This window comes from Alosa alosa, chromosome 23, assembly GCF_017589495.1.
Source record: "Alosa alosa isolate M-15738 ecotype Scorff River chromosome 23, AALO_Geno_1.1, whole genome shotgun sequence".
Classification (NCBI taxonomy): Eukaryota; Metazoa; Chordata; class Actinopteri; order Clupeiformes; family Clupeidae; genus Alosa; species Alosa alosa.
In genome coordinates, this window is record NC_063211.1 from 6,839,412 (window position 1) to 6,856,314 (window position 16,903).

The following is a 16,903-nucleotide window of genomic DNA, read 5'->3' on the forward strand; positions in this document are numbered from 1 at the left end:
GTGGCGGACACTTGAGAACCACTGGCCTAATTGCACATGTTTGGTAGCTATACATCACTTTGACCAGTAGTGGGCAGCGTTGCCAAGTGCGCTACAAAGTGGAGAGCTTGTGGTAGAGCTTGAAACTCGTCGGCTTCACTGAAGCCAGTAGCAGCTAACAGGAAATTGGTTTTGGTCCAGTCGAGAAGACGTTGCAAGCAAATTGACAACATAACAGTTAACCCTAAGTGATCGCTCATCTACTGGTGGAAAATATGGAGGAATACCATCCTGGTGACGAGGTAAACTTCAGCACGCATAAAGTAACAACAAAGCAATGCGAGTATAACGTCGCTAGTGAACACAACACCGATAAAGCGAGCTAATGGCTAGCATGTAGCTAACCTTGGTAGTCGCTCAGAAACAGCGAAATAGTCTGTCATTTAGTCACGGAGATTGGTGTGAAACATACGTACAGCCACAAGTAACTCACAGTTTGTCAGTAAATGTGTTTTCTTAATTTAAGAACATCACTCTCAACTTAACAAAAGAATGATTGTGGGTGTGGTCATGGCCCCTGACGCAACGACTGTCAAATCTGGCTTGCTGTGTAGTTAGCAGGCTTAACTAGCGTATTTATGTCATTAATTACTCAATTTAAACCAACGAATTACTGTTAATATCAACTTTTAAATCAGTAAAGTCTTCAGACTATGTCTATGGTGTGATTTAGATTTAAATCAAAGCTACATTTCAGTGTATTTGCTGGGACAATTTGCGGAGAAAAAAAAGAGGTCAACAATCAGCTTGATTTTGACGTTACATGTCAAAATTAGTGACATGTCTTGTTTTGAGCTCATTTATTTTTCCAATAAGGGTACAAACCAATAAGGGTACAAACAATACTTATGAAGTGATGAGACCGGGCTCTTGAAAACTGGACTCCATTGCAAGGGTTTTAGCTGGGGAATGCACTTAGCGCTGTGCAAAGCCTGTTGATTAGATCAAAGCTCCTCTCTTGAGTAGCATAAATGTATGGCTTTGGCATACTAGGCCCAGAAGCTTTGTTGTGTCGAGCAGCACGAGAGATAAAAGTGTGGAACGCAAATTATGTAGGTCACACTAAGTTTCTCTTCCTTTGTTCTTTTGACAGGTGGCCTTTAACCCTGATGAAGCAAGTAACTGCGTGAAAGAGGTAAAGGCAATTTTATAAATAAAGATGGATTCTTCTTGTGCAGCCAGAAAGATAGCTGAAACACATTACCCTGTTGATATGTTAGGAAAGCTGAGAACAAAGTGTCCATTAGTGCTGAGCTTTAGCTCTCATAACCCTTCAGGGGCTTCAGCTTCCACTATGTATGCTCTCTTTGTTTTGAAAATGCCTTGATATTAAATCAGATGATTGCTGATGCATAACATCAAGATGTGTTTTTGTTTTTTTTCCCCCTCAGTGTATCGAGGGGATCATTGGAGGTGTAGACTACAGTCAGAACAAAGTGAACCAGTGGACAGCCACCATCGTGGAGCATTCCCTCACACAGCTCGTTAAGCAGGGGAAGCCCTTCAAGTACATTGGTAGGGTAAATACAGACCAGGCTGAAAACTAGCTGGCTCTCTGTTGATGTAGTTTAGCATCATTCAGATCATTTTGTCCTGATTTTTTGTTTTGTTTTTGTTTTTGTTTACAGTGAACTGTGCTGTCATGCAGAAGAGTGGGGCTGGTCTTCACACAGCCAGTTCCTGTTATTGGGACACAACAACTGATGGTAAGTGTCTCTCCATCACCCCAAACACACACACACACACACACACACTCATAAGTCATTCATTCCCTTACTCTTCACCTTAAGGTGGTGTGTGATGAGTGTCCTGGCGTATAATAACCCAGGTGGGTGCTACACACTGGTGGTGGTGTTTAGTGAGGTTCCCCCTTCACTGTGAAGTGCTGTGGGTGCCTTGATGAAAATTTAAATAAATGTTGTTGCTTTTGAATGAGGAACTCATTGAATTCAGATTTAAAAATAATTAATTTGGAAATGTAAATATTGCTTGGAAATCTAATTGGGTCATTCCACGTCAATTCAACCAGGGCCCACACACTTAGGTCTCAAAACATTCTGAAAAAATTACCAGGTGTACCTATGTTACCTAGGAGACACACTGTAAAATTACTTTTATGTAAGATCAATACTTTCCAAGATACAGCCAGTTTTACAGGGGGAGGGGGGTGTCGATTTTGTTCTGCCTCTTTTTTTTAGTCAAAGTTCACAAGCCCACAGTGCAAGAACTAAACCATGTAGGAGGCTCAAATTTTGCATGCTGGTACATAAATAGGAATAGTATGTAGCAAAATCGTCACGTTTGGTCTGGATGATCCTGCATGATCATAGCTGTCCCTCAAAGTTGATCAAAATGTTATTGGAGTTTTTGGCTGGGCTCTGTTTAGGCCTTCAGAAGACATATTTGTACTTAACATAGGTTTTTGATTTATTTTCCTTACTGAGATAAGTAGAAACACTCTCACAAAAAATTGACCCAATTGAAACACAAGCCTGATATGTGTTCATGAGGTTCCACACAGCTTGTTGATGCCTTTGAGTTGTTTTGATCATCTAAATGAAAATGACTGAGCATGAGGAATCCTGGAATGTGGATTGTACCATTTGGTTAAAAGGACACACAAATGTCCTAGAAAGCTCAGGAAGGAAGTCTGAGTCTGAGCTGTGTTAACCAATCCCCAGTCCAATGACCATGTGTGTGTCCACTGCAGGCAGCTGCACGGTGAGGTGGGAGAACCGCACCATGTACTGCGTGGTCAGTGTGTTCGCCGTGGCCGTGACACTCTAACTGACCTCGCCTGCCTTCACACAAGCCTGAGAGCAGCCGAGGCCAGCGCGCACACGGACACAAGGGGAGCAAACGCCAACGATCCCAACAGTTTGCTGTTCAGCTGAACAATGTTCAGTGTCTCTGGTGGCACCCCAAAGACGGACATGCAGAGCAACCCCCTCTTAGATGATGTCATCTCTCTTGTGCATCCGTGGCAACTGACCGTACAGTCCATGCTATTGCTGCCGTGTTTCTCTTCATGCTAGTGTACAGTAACCATAGCAGTTATTATTGAAATTATGGGGTGTGTTGAAGTTATGCAGACTCCTTGCTTAGCACATATGCGATGGCCAACATGTATATTACTTTAATGGATGGATTTATTTCTTGTTTAAGTGTAGCTTGTGTTATTGTTATTTTAAGATAGTTTAGGTGCAGGGAGAGGTAAGGTGCAAAATTAATTTATTCACAAATCTTCCCTTACTTTAACTCATGTAACGTAAACCTTTGTGAAATATTAACTGCACAAATTCTTGAGTAAAAAAATGCAACATTTTATTGAGAAAATTGATGGACTACAAAACATAGAAGATTCCACTGCCCCAACGCATTTTTTTTTTTTGCCTTTAGAAATGTATGTATTTACCTGAAACATGATTGAATAACTGTTTGGTTTGTAAACAAACTCATCATGTCAAACTGAGCTCCAGTGACAGTATGTAAAATAAAAAATTCAAGATATCTATTAATTGCCTGTATTGTTTTTAATGACAAACAATTAAAGATTCAGTCCATGATGCGGTGGTGAGCATCGTGCTGATTGGCTGGGATTTTTAGAGGAACACAATGAAGGAATTGTTGGCTATTTTCTACGTATTGGGTATCCAATCAGCACTAATAGGTCCCCAACTTGTCTAACACCAACAAAAAGGATCATGCTCCCACCCTTAACAAAGTGCATCCGCACTACCAGGCGTTTGGGACACATCGGCACTGGCAGAGACTCTGTTCTCATTATTGTAACTCAGTGTGGTATCTAAATGAATCTGTTATTTTAAGGTAAAATAACTACATTGTGTTAGTGGAGCCCCCATGTTTGCTTCCTATTGACAAAAGCTGGGCTGTAGCCTAGCCAACACCAGACCCGTGGGGTATACTACGATGCACGTTAAACATATCTAGGCTATGTAGACATATCGAGGCTTGATAAAGCCTTGACTCAGGGGTATACGTTAAGTGATACTAGCCTACGATTGCAGTTATGTGATATATTTGTCAAACTAGGCTTTCAGCTCAGATCTGTGCGCGTTCTCGGTGTTGGGATGACGTTGGCCAATCGTGAAAGGTGGAGACGCACAAGACCGCCTCTATTTAAAAGCAAATACTTCCGCATTCATGAGCGATAGCTTAATCTACACTGCGGTCATTTTTTGTGTCTAACCTTATAACATCAAAAAAATCAATTGTCATGAGTTGTGGTATGATATGCACGTCCATAGTGGGATATTTGCACGCACAGCACTATTAAAGCACATTCGAGATCCAAAATGTTAGTAGAGGCGGAGCTCCACCTGTCAGATATATGACAGAATCCTACACGTATAGGGCTCTTGTTGTAGGAGGTTTACCACTTACTTTGAGTTAACTTACCCAGGTTTGTCACTAAACCACGTACTTGGAATACCCCCCAGGCGGCTAGAGGACCGCGAGGAGCAATCCACTGAATTTCACAAACTACAGGATTATGAGCACTGTCTGCACTTTTGAACTGTAAATATCCTTAATTCAACTTAATCCCCAAAACAGCAAAAAGGAAGATGGTGAACTTATTTCACAAACTAACTTTGAAAACATTTCATCAAAAACAATAGTGACAACATACATTCACTATCTGTGATTCACTATCTGTGTTTGTTTTGAGCACCATGCTGTTAGTCCAACACTATGGAGTTGAGAGACTGTGTCACCCTGGGTCTGGTCTTAAAGTGTAACTCCAGCAAAAAAGAATCTTTAATTGTTTGTAATGGTTGATCAACGAAAAATATTGTCTCCATGACTTATTTGATGTGTTTTAATGTAGAAAAAGACCCTGGGGTCAATTTTCGCCTAAGTTACACTTTAAAGCAGAAACTCAAACACAAGGAGGCGATTCGAAAGGGGAACAACACTCTGAGTCAAACCCCTGGACTTTCCACCAGAACCAAAACAGGTAGCTGGCCACTTGTGGCATGCCTACTGTAGTTTCCTCATATGTTTGTGTAATATGGCCTTGCTTGATATTTCACAATAATGGTGAAAGCAAAGCATCAGCCATGAGATTATCCAGGCTTCTGTTTTTCATTTTTTCCCCTTTTTGTGCATGCCTGATTTCATTCATGACTTCCTCTTCACACTTGCAGTTTTTTCCAACTGCTTACAGTACACACTAAATCTGTGCTTGTCACACACTTTTCTAAACATGTCTTCCAAACATCATAACCCAATGCTAAATCTGCAAAAAACATACACTAATTCTCAGTGTTTGACTCAGTTTTCAATTTACTAAAACACATTTTGCAAAACACCACACACAATTTTCTACTTAACACACAAAAATCTAACAGGAAGTAACTTGATATCGTTTTTTAAACACAACCCATCAAAATGCCACACTAAATCACCAGTGCCTCACTCTCTCTTCACATGTGTAAACACTCATTACTTTACTGAACACCATCCAATCATTACCTTATAGGCCTATTAATACTCTCTATGTAGGTATGGACCCTCTCAATCTGCTCCTAGAGGATTTCTGTTTGAAATGTCTTTTGTACTCTATTTTTGTTTCTCCCCAAGTTACCATTAGTTCTGTGCCTCCAGAAATGCCTTAGGAACGCTTAGGAATGTTTGTTTCTGCTTTTGAAAATTAATACATACAAAACATGGCATTTTTGCACTTTTTTTCCAATTGTCCAATTGTCTAGTCATTAGTAATGATAACATACAGTTATCCAACATAATCACATTGTCTAGTCATTAGTAATGATAACATGCAGTTATCCAACATAATCACATTTTAAGGTACACAGACATACATGCAGATAATGTTCAGCACTGATACCTGGACTGAAACTACCCGATCACAATAACATTTAAATCACATAGAATTGAGAAAGTGATCAATACTATGGTCTAATACACAACAGTAACATTTAGTTACTAGGCCTAATGCTAGCAATGTTAGGATACACGACAGTGACATTTAGTTCAGTAAAGCGCTTGCTTCTGTCACTTTATCTTTCAAGTAAAAATGGCTTTCAAGTAGAACACTGGTTGAGCTTTATATTTATAACACTTGCGTTGCTTTTCAGTATATTTTTCCCCCTGTTTTCTCTGACCTTTTGAGAGCATTGACAACCACAGAGGTGTTTGCAGATAGCATTGGTGTGTCTGCAAAGGCACTGTAAATATCTCAGAAGTTCTCCTTGTTGAAGATGAACTTGCAGGAGGACTCCGAGTTGGAGACACATTGCTTCTCCAGGGTCTTAGCCAGAGCTTGTGGGCCACATAGGAACACGCCCACTTTTGTGCTGTTCAAACACACACAGCAGAAAGAACACATTAGAGAGGATATCCACACTGATACCGGCATCAATATCATAGCATGCACCTGTGGCCATTTAATAATGATACACATACTGTATGTTTCTAACTGCAAGGAAGGCTTGCCATAATGCTGGACATAATCTGGATGGACTGCCATAATGCTGAACTTACTCTGGATGGTTTGCCCCGATAGTACTGAACTCGTCCTGCCATTTGGGTTTCCCAAACTTTGTCTTCTCCTTCAGGCCAGTGATGGGGTCATTCTCAGTCTCGTGACGAACCCGGAAGTACGCGGCCTGCATGGAGACATGTCAAGCAGCCGTAAACACATGACTCACATACATCAGCCGTAAACATGACTCATATATGGCCCTGATAAACGCAGGAGGGCAGGATTAGCTGTAAACATGACTCACATACGGCCCTGAACACAGAAATGCAGGAAAGACTGCCACTCAGGTGGAACATTAACTAATGAGTTACTAATGCAAATGATTATTGGGAAACATTTGTTGAGCTAATCTTTTCCATCTCCTTTAAGGAAACAAAGCCACGGTGGCCCAGATTGCAATAGAGCAGTGTTTCTCAAACTTTTTCAGACGAAGGACCACTTAACCAATAAAAAAGAAACGCACGGACCACCTAAAAAATAAATGAAAGATTAGACCTACTTCAACAATATATTAGCCTACACAATAGGCCTACTCACTGAACCACCTTGCTTATTGTCTTTTCACTTTGCTTATTGTGTCAGAGGATTCATATGAATCCTCTGACACAATAAGTCTAGTCTGATTACGGTAGAGGTAGAGAACGCGTCTGGTCTGATTAGAGAACGCGTCTGGTCTGATTACGGTAGAGGTAGAGAACGCGTCTGGTCTGATTAGAGAACGCGTCTGGTCTGATTACGGTAGAGGTAGAGAACGCGTCTGGTCTGATTAGAGAACGCGTCTGGTCTGATTACGGTAGAGGTAGAGAACGCGTCTGGTCTGATTAGAGAACGCGTCTGGTCTGATTAGGGTAGAGAACGCGTCTGGTCTGATTAGGGTAGAGAACGCGTGTGGTCTCACCTCAGATTCCTTCCACCTGGTGAGGTAGATGTTGTAACTGAGGAAGTCACTCATGCCCTTCTCCATCATCTGACCCTCCAGGCTCTGGAGGAGGTCAGCGAACCACTCGAAAGCCTGGGTCTCTGGACACAGCCAGTAGAAGTAGATCTGCAGAAAAGCGCATAGCAAGAGGTGCACAGCATTAAAATCTGCTTACAATTAATAATTTAACTGACACTAGAAAAATAAATAAATAAAATGGGTCAGGGCCTCATGTAAGCGCTATTTCCATACTAGGAAGACCTCATGTAAGCGGTGTGTAAGGGCTATTTCCATACTAGGAAGGCATGGGGGATCTAGTTGGCTAATCCTCTGTGAGCATTGCTGTAATGTAAGATTAGGTAATGCAGGAATGAGGGAACGGGAAAACCGCTCACCTTCTTGGTGAGTATGTTGGCGTTGTTGTTGACATGTTTGTACCACACAGATTTCAGGATGGATGCAAAAGGGGTGACTCCAATTCCAGCACCCACAAGCATGACCACATCGTAGCGGAAAACATCCTCACTGGCCGTCCCAAATGGTCCATCCACTGCCATCCTTGAAACAGAGAGATTCTCATAATACTTGCCTTCAGTTCTTGTACGTTCAAAAAAGCCATTAGGAAGAAAAAGTCTTATGGAAGTGACAGATGTCTCACTGTGCAATTGCACAGTTCCTTTTTTTCTTTAGCAAAACCCATTAACCCATTTCCTCTTTTGTTTGAACTTTCCCATATTTGTTAATAGTGGCATAACATACCAAACCGATTCTCAAAGGTTCACGACCCATCCACTTGATTCATTAATTAACATCTAAAACCCAGTAATCCATTTCCATGCCCCACAGTAGCTAGACACCAAACATTGACAGCAACGCTTAGCAGCTATTTATAGCAGCTTTCTGATTCCTTCTCAACATGTAATTAAAGGTACTGTCAGTGATTCTGGATAACACCATGTCCCTTGATATTTCAACCAAACACCAACAGAACAACAGAGAGCCAACACCAATCCAAATCTAAGTAGAATCACTGACCGTACCTTTACATGATAAAACTTTTAGAAAGACACAATCTTTATTTCTTTAAATAGTTCAATATCACTGATGACATTTATGAATGTTTTGTCATGCTTTTACCCAAAAGGCACTACATTTAAGGTACCGCTCTTTGCGTTAACAACACTGAAATGGGGCTATGACCCAAGATCCTTAAAGCAACAGCATGTGACCCAAGATCCTTATTAAAGCAACAGCATAGAAGAGTTCAACATTCAACACCGTTTAGCACTATGACACCGCTTAGCTCTATGATGGTACCAAGTTCGTCAAAAAACAACTAAATGGGTCATGATTCTACCCATTCAACAACGTTAAATAGTGCAATATCAAGCATCCCGCGCATGCATTGGCAATTTCAGAGACGTATTTATTCCCCATATTATAAGTCATTGTAGCTGCAGAATGAGTTATTGGCCGTTATTGTAAAAGAACTGCATTGTTCTGTTCTGAGGTCCATTTAAGGAAACCCTCTTTGTTGTAACAACGCTGAAATGGGCCTATGACCCAAGGCCCTTGCTTGGGCAGTTTGCAGACTTTATTCCCCATATTTTTGTAGCATCAAAACGAGTTATTTATTATGAGTTATTTGTTGTAGGATAAAAGAACTGCATTGCGCTGCTTTAGTGTCCTTACTTGGGCAGTTTCCAGGCCTCCTGGAACTCGTTCTTGTCCCCTCCACAGGCCTTCAGCAGGCCCTCGGTCCAGTCCCCCACGATGCGGACGTGGACGCTGAAGTGGTCCTCTTCGGGGGCAGAGGTGAGCGTGAAGGGGTGCCACTCCAGCTGTGAGACCGACGGACACTTAAGGAACACGTACTGTCCCACCTCCATTTTGAAGCCTTTTTTCCGCATCTGGAGCTCCAGTGTTTTGGACGGGTGCATGACCACCTACAGGAAGAGCAGGACAGCGGAACAGCACAACCAAGGAAAAATATTAAGGGACTATTTTGTATCATGATGTATTTTTTTTAGGAAATAAAAAATTAGAAATAAAAGACTGACCTTTGTGATGACCACCTTCTGATGTGAGCGCCAGAGTCGTACCAGCCTCTCACACACGTACAGAAACATGGGTCCCACCACCCACTTCCACGTCTGAAACCAGACATTAACCCTTTAATCATTTAGTGCATTAAAATACACACAAGTAAAGAAACAGGGGCCGCACCACCCACTTCCAAGTCTGAAAACAGTGAGCGAGATATTATCCTTTAATCATTTAGTGCATTAAAATACACACAAAGAAAACAGTGAGCGAGATATCAATCATTTAGATATCAATAATTAAAAAAAAAGATTGTATATAATGTATATGATGTCTACATGTCTATATATTATTGCAGTATGTCTTCTTTCTGAAGAGACACAACCCTGCTGAAATAAACAGCTAGAAACCAGCGTATGCTGGTAGTTGGGTTTAGCTGGTCTTTGCTGGTTTTCTTCCAGCTCTTGCTGGTCATGGCTGGTGTAGCTGGTTGGGCCACCAGGTGGACATGCTGGTGTGATTATCTGAGGAAGCTGGTCAAGCTGGTGTGACCAGCCAGTGTGGGATACAGCTGGTGTAAGATAGTTATGCTGGTGACTAGCCTGCCAAGGTTGACATATTGTTGGTGTAAGATGGTCATGCTGGTTAGCTAGAATGACCCACATAAGCTGGCATGGCCTGTTAAACCAGCAATGTAGACCAGCAACACGAGCTGAAATGACCAGCTTGAGGTTGTACAACAAGCAAAACCAGCTGAATTACCATCTTAAGTTGGGTAAACCAGCTGAAGGTATGTTTTCACAAGTGCTTTGCTGGTCTAGCAGGTCAACCATCATAGGGTGGTCAAACAAGCTGGTCAACAAGCTGGTCAACCAGCAAACCACCTTTAGCTGGTGTAACCCACCTTAAAGTTTGGTTACTAAGACCATAACTTTAGTTTTAGAACAGTTTGAGTTCAATAAATTAATATATAAATATGAATAAATAGCAAGAAGCTGAGTTTACATGATTATATGTATTTCTTTTTTTGGTCTGCTTGAAAGTGCAGGTATTCTAAAATACTTTTATTGTGGTATAGTCATCTCCTAGGTGACGGGTTTGTTTTTCCCTCTCAAGACTCCACTTGAATGAAATTGATTAGACGTTACTGATAATCCTCTTAAGAAAATGAATACTAACTTTATCTAACTCTAATCTAACTTTTTCTAAATCTATTGATCGTATTGAATCATCTTACCTTTCCTTATACCTATTTTTCTACTGATTGTTGAAGACCTGTGTTTGAACCTCGAACTCCGGTGAGTTAAAATACTTCGCTAGCATTCTGCTAGCGAGTGATTAGCACCGTTAGCTGATAGTGCATTCAAGTCAATAGGATGATTAGCATGCTAGAAAACTGAGCTAACTAAATAAAAACCAATCGGAGATGCTTTTACTTTATTGTTCTTTTAAGTGCTGCTATTGTAATAATATTGTCTTTAAGTATGTTTTTGAGTAATAGAGAAGTTGTTAATGAATATATTGAATTACATGATTTTAAATATATGATCGTTGGTAGTAATCTAACTCCTAAGAGATAGGAGACGTTAATATTAGAATGTTTAGAGGAGCCAGCACAGTAGTAGCCTGTGTGTGTGTGTGAGTGAGAACGGCACCTCTTCTCTCTCATTACCAGCGACGCTAACGTCGTGGTTTGTGCCTAGCTAAGTTAATAGGACTTAATTGAACTGGAATTGTAGTTCAATTGGAATTTAATGATATCTTACGACTTTGATATTGAATATATATCCTTAATTGTATTCTCAAACTGCTGTATGCAGATTGGTTTTTTATGTACACTGGAACACTGGATGGCGAGTCAGTCCCCTTGGATTGATTGAATTGTTCTACCCTTTCATACTGGATAACCAACCCCTTGAACTGCCCTTTCATACTGGATAACCAACCCCTTGGATCTGTTCCCTGGATACAGATAAGCCTTCACACATACACTGACATTGTACACTCACACCACCTTACCCGGGTATTTCTTTTCTTTTGGACATTTGAGTTTTTAACTATTGATTTGATACTTTGCATTTTTAAGAGCTCTTTTATTATTTTATAGGGTTTTGTATTTATTTACTATTTATTTTCTATTTACCAATGTTTCCTCTTCTTTTCTCATAGAGAAAAGATATTCTTGCATTTAATAAACCTGCATTATTTATTTATAACATTTTACATACTGGTGTCCTTGTCAATTTACTCCCCCCTTAATGCCGAACCTAGAACTGGCCTAAACTTAACAGTAACTCATAGAAGCACCTCCTTTTACTTTAAAGTGCAATTTATTATTAAGTAGAGTAGAGGGGTGCTACAGCTGGTCAGGCTGTTTTTTTCAGCAAGGAAGTGAAAGCTTCTCTCACCATTGGGGGATTTCCTGCAAACTGCGGTTCAGTGCAGAAAGTCCCATTTTTGCCCCATTCTTCAAAGTGAGCAGCACATTTTCCCGGGCTATTCTTGTCTAGATCGGTGTCTGTTTGGCCACGTACAATGCGTCTGTACAAACAACAACAGAAACGTCACAGTGGTTCTTATAGCTCACAAGACAATCAGTATACCTCACAATACATTCAACAATATTTTGATGTAATCTTCTGTAAACAGGTAAACAGATTTATTGCATTAGAACCCACCATGGAGACCATTACCCAGAGAGAGAGAGGAAGTTCTGATTCATAGTTCTATTTCTACATAGTTCTAGTTCATGTGATCTCATACCCACATTTGCACAAGCAAGCTGATTAGGTGCCACATTTCCGATGGCTACAAATTATGTGGTCCATGTTGATTGGCTGATCCTCCAAGCAGGAAACGGCCAGCTCATCCACCAATCAGCATAGACAACACATTTGTCTCCACCAGTGATGTGGCACCTGATCTGTTTGTGAAAATGTGGTTGGAAGTGAGCACGTACATCCATTATGATGGATGCTAACTGGCTGAAGCTAACGCTAACACTAACCCTGCAAATCCTGGCCCTCTGGGAACCGATATATTTGACCTGTACACTCCTGGCTGTTGGGGATGTGTGTGTGTGTGGGACTGCATTTGGATGTGCGTGTGTTTGTGCATGCGTGCGTGCCGTGCGTGCCGTGCATGCGTGCATATGTGTGTGCGTGTGTGTGTGTGGGGGGGGGGAGGATTTGTGTGGGACTGCATGGGTGTGTGTGTGTGTGTGTGGGACTGCATACTCACCCCGCTCCGTGAAAAACCAAGCCAATGAAGAAGACCACAAACAGGTGATGGGTGTACCAGAACACCTCAAAGTATGACCTCCGGATGACCTCCATGGAAGAAGTGATGATCAAGATCAGGGCTAAGGTGATGACCACGCCGGTCAGACCAGCGATGGTGGTGAACATCACAATAGTTGGATTCTGAAAGATGAAAAGGAAAAATGCTCATGAATCCCCCCAAACCAAACTAGTGTAAGATATCATCAGGCTCCCAAACCAAACTAGTGTAAGATATCATCAGGCCCCCCAAACCAAACTAGTGTAAGATATCATCAGGCCCCCAAACCAAACTAGTGTAAGATATCAACAGTCCCCCAAACCAAACTAGTGTAAGATATCATCAGGCTCCCAAACCAAACTAGTGTAAACCAAACTAGTGAGACCATAGTCATAGTCAGACCAGAGTGTAGGCCCACCATGATGTTACAGGGAATGAGATGACTTACTGACAATTACATTGCAAACCACCATGGTCAGCAGCTCTTGTATTGAAAGCTGCTCTTCTCTTAGATGCTACAGTATTTATGGATTTTGCTGTCATGATTGTGGGGGGGGGGTTGCATCAAAGCACCATGGCAACAGCATACGGACAAAGCATGATTACGCAACCAGAACAGTGTGCTGATGCACCGTCCAGCCAGACTGCGGGCGGGCCAGGCGCTCTCGATGGTCACCCTCAGCTGCCTGTGTTAACCAGTTCTCCTGGTCCTTTCTCTGACCAGGACCGACAACCACGGTGTGTGGTCAGCGACTTCCTTCTTATTTTCATTATTCACAGCGATTACAGTCTCAGCAGAACAACCTAGACTTAACTTTAGCAATCTCAATTTATCTAGACTTAGATCAACTTATCTACAGTAGACTCAACTTTAACAATCTTAACCTCTCCACAATTAAAACGTCCAGGCAAACAGCAGACGTTTTTATTTTAGGTAAACATTATCGTATAGTAGTTATTATCAGTTTCATTGCACGCCTTGCCAGGACAGGTTTGATCATGCATATCACATTCTGTAGAGCTATATTTTATGTTTCTGGCTCTGTATGAGACTACAGACAGCAAACACACTCACGGTTTCGTTGCTGCGGATGGGGTTGAGGAAGGACCGGTTGTCTCCGTTGCCGATCTGCGAGAGCACGTAAGGCAGCTGGCTACTGTTCCCCAACAGCTGGGCGTCCATGAAGCGCTCAAAGTTGAAAAGGTGGGCCATGATGTGGACCGCTGTCAGCAATCAGCAAAGACAAAGAACACGTCACAGTTATCAATATACTCTTTTATATATGAGATATTTTGTGGATTATCCAAGTGTTAGATTGTATAATAATCAATTTGCAATCTTAGGCCTACATCAGAGTTGTGTTTCACAATGTAAACTTATTTATTTGTATACTTTTATTTATATGCATTTATTTGTATTTCTTTATATTTATTAATTAATACTTTTAATCCTGCTCATTGCTTGGGAATGGACCTGAATGTGATAAGTGCTGTACTGAGTGGCACCTGTGTGAAAGGCTATCATGTAGGCGACCAGCTTATGGAAGGTGATGTTCTTATCAAGTTGGCGAGCTGCAGTTCGGCTACAAATCTGTTCAGTGCGACACACAGCCAAAAAACACAGCGTTTAGGATTTGGCCAGAACTCTAATCTAATCAGATTAACAGTGCATATTCCATCTGAATGTCTTTAATATTACCATGTGGGTTTAATACTAACAGCATTTATTGGTCACTATGACAACAACCCTTGTGTGGCTTACGGCCCAGTGCACTTAAGAGGAAATCTCAGGCAGATATTGATTTGAACAGCTGTCTCTTAAAAGCAGCGATATCTTAATTTCATACACACACACACACACACACACACACACACACATAAACACACCTGAACAGTGCCTCGCAGAAAAGAGAGTAGGTTGCGGCACACAGGCAGCAGGATCAGCATGCAGTTGAAGTTGAGGCAGGCGGCCGGAGCTCTGGCCCACGACAGCGCGTCCTGACCAGACGGGCAGAGAAAGAGACGTAAGATAGAGGGATGGAGAGAGAGATAGAGAGAGAGAGAGAGAGATAGAGAGAGAGAAGTACAACATAATAAAACAGATAGAGGGATAAAAAAGAGAGAAGTACAACAGAATCAAACAGGAGTAAACAGACAGCTTTCACTTCTGTTTATTAACATTTGGTTTGAACACCTGGTGTGACTGGTGGGACACCTGATGTGACTGTACTCAACCGTGAGAGATAGTCACACAGCAGCACAAGTCATTCTGTAGATATGCACTACACTGCACTACATACATACACACACACACACACACACACACACACACAAACAGCAGCAGCAGCAGCAGCACAAGTCATTCGGTAGATATCCACTACACTGCCATTCACTGAATATCACATGCTACTCTGCCTAAGCCTTCATTAAACACGATTTTGAGTTTCCATTCAGTGGGACTGAACACATGAAGAGTTCAGATGCAAAACCCTCTAAATCCGTCTGACCACTTTTCTTTTAAATGAGCATTTAAATTCAGGCTCCTATAGGTTTTTGCCTATAAATCGATATTTCAGACCAGGAAGAGAGTGGTATTTAGTGGGTTTAGAAGTTAAATTATTTGATTAACGTATACTATGTGTGGAGAGCATCCCCTCACCATCTTTATCTCATTTTTGACATAGGTGACATTTAGAGGCTTTTGCATCTGAACCCTTCACATATAAAACACTGAAAAACAAAGGTTCAGACATATAATACACTTTAATTAATTATAAGTGTAGATAAAGAAATATTAATGTACATTTGATACACTTATCTCAATAAGAATACAAGTGTAGTAGTATTTATGGATGAGGAATCTCATATAGTAAAATACAAACAGGCACATAACACACTTACCCCAAGAAGAATACGAGTGTAGTAGTATTTATCGACGAGGAATTGTATATAGAAATATACAAACAGGAAAACATTGATCCCCAGCCAGACAAGCTGAAATGAACCAAACGGAACACTCAATAGACAGCTCTTCTCACTGCAAAGGTCAGACTTATTAATAAATAATATGAAGAGTTCCAAAATGCTATATCTCCATTTTCAAAAAAAGTCATGTAATTTAATTGTGTATTTAATTTCATCAATACAATTGCAGTTGTGTTGTTTCGATTGAGTAAAGATGAATCAAACAACAATATCCAACTACAGTTGTACTGAAATCACTTTGGAAACAATAAATAAAATATAAATAAAAAAATAAAATATAAATAAAAAAAACAAAAAATGATTCATGAAAATTCATTAAAATGGAGGATATAGCATTTTGGAACCAAATTCTTCATATATAGTCTTTATAATATAATAAATAGTCAAACAGTCTACTCACAATGACAAAAATGGAGACACCTTCATTTGCAACAAAGCTGCCCATCTTGAGAGCTGGAGTGAGTGTGTGTGTGAGCGAGAGCTAAAGTGCACTACAAAGCAAGCTCCTGAAGGTTCAGTATATATAGGAAATGGTGATATGAGGAAATAACCATCACCATTTCCCGTCTAATTTGTGCCTGTGTGTGTGTGTGTGTGTGGGTGGATTTGTACTTTGGTCTTTAGACATGCCATACCTCCTCTGCAGCGTGGTTCAGCCATTACTTCTCAATCTGGCTTTGCGTCCAAAAGCACTGATAGATCAGGGCCTTGCTGTTATCACAAATCAGTGTAAATAGTGCAGACTATGATTACTGAGTATGCTTTCAGTGTTTTATGTTTCAGTTGCGCATGCTGTATTAGCGCTTCATTGTTTTAATTAATTGCATGCATTCCTACTCTACTAGAAGCAGCGCCTACAGCATCTACAACAGTAGCATACAGTTGCTCATACATTAAAGGGTCTGTGGGCTATGTGCGGTCTACGTATGGTCATTAGACTATGACAGAAAACCCCTTTTTTTTTGTCTGGGCGATGTAATGAGCCATTGAATCCCAAGCACCTGCTCTTTGGTCAGCTGTGACATTTCCAGTTGAACGAGCCTGTGTTATCTGTATGGGCAAGTAGAAGGCCCCATGAAATATTCACGCGTTTCCACTCTGATAAGTCTAAA

At 41.0% G+C, this 16,903-nt stretch overlaps 2 protein-coding genes across 3 annotated transcripts; one reads left to right on the forward strand and one right to left on the reverse strand.

Annotated features, from left to right (window-relative positions):
* The first annotated feature begins 98 nt into the window (after positions 1–98).
* dynlt3 (dynein light chain Tctex-type 3) lies at positions 99–3,553 on the forward strand. 2 transcript variants are annotated; one of them, XM_048234402.1, is made up of 5 exons: positions 99–281; positions 1,133–1,174; positions 1,431–1,554; positions 1,668–1,745; positions 1,830–1,855. In XM_048234402.1, exons 1-5 carry the CDS (start codon positions 255–257, stop codon positions 1,838–1,840), a joined length of 282 nt encoding a protein of 93 aa, XP_048090359.1. In that variant the 5' UTR covers positions 99–254; the 3' UTR covers positions 1,841–1,855. The 2 variants fall into 2 exon arrangements, with proteins under 2 accessions (XP_048090359.1, XP_048090358.1); XM_048234401.1 differs by lacking the exon at positions 1,830–1,855 and adding an exon at positions 2,750–3,553 and having other exon boundaries at positions 100–281.
* A 2,179-nt stretch (positions 3,554–5,732) lies between these two features.
* Positions 5,733–16,544, reverse strand: LOC125288222 (cytochrome b-245 heavy chain). Its single transcript, XM_048234399.1, has 13 exons — positions 16,192–16,544; positions 15,708–15,800; positions 14,694–14,804; positions 14,313–14,397; positions 13,882–14,030; positions 12,768–12,949; positions 11,936–12,068; positions 9,545–9,637; positions 9,177–9,430; positions 7,880–8,042; positions 7,464–7,610; positions 6,565–6,689; positions 5,733–6,377 (listed from the first exon to the last, which is right to left on the reverse strand). The coding sequence occupies exons 1-13, from the start codon at positions 16,234–16,236 to the stop codon at positions 6,260–6,262; spliced, it is 1,698 nt and encodes a 565-aa protein (XP_048090356.1). The 5' UTR covers positions 16,237–16,544; the 3' UTR covers positions 5,733–6,259.
* Positions 16,545–16,903: the final 359 nt, after the last annotated feature.

What these genes read in the sequence shown, in the direction of transcription:
- dynlt3 (XM_048234401.1), top strand. Translation starts at nt 255, where the DNA reads ATGGAGGAATACCATCCTGGTGACGAG. An exon ending in AATACCATCCTGGTGACGAG is followed by an intron (nt 282 to 1,132) that starts GTAAACTTCAGC and finishes TTCTTTTGACAG; the next exon opens with GTGGCCTTTAACCCTGATGA. An exon ending in GAAGCCCTTCAAGTACATTG is followed by an intron (nt 1,555 to 1,667) that starts GTAGGGTAAATA and finishes TTTTGTTTACAG; the next exon opens with TGAACTGTGCTGTCATGCAG.
- LOC125288222 (XM_048234399.1), bottom strand. Translation starts at nt 16,236, where the DNA reads ATGGGCAGCTTTGTTGCAAATGAAGGTGTCTCCATTTTTGTCATT. An exon ending in TTCTGCGAGGCACTGTTCAG is followed by an intron (nt 14,398 to 14,693) that starts GTGTGTTTATGT and finishes CGCACTGAACAG; the next exon opens with ATTTGTAGCCGAACTGCAGC. An exon ending in TTGCAGGAAATCCCCCAATG is followed by an intron (nt 9,638 to 11,935) that starts GTGAGAGAAGCT and finishes GTCTGGTTTCAG; the next exon opens with ACGTGGAAGTGGGTGGTGGG.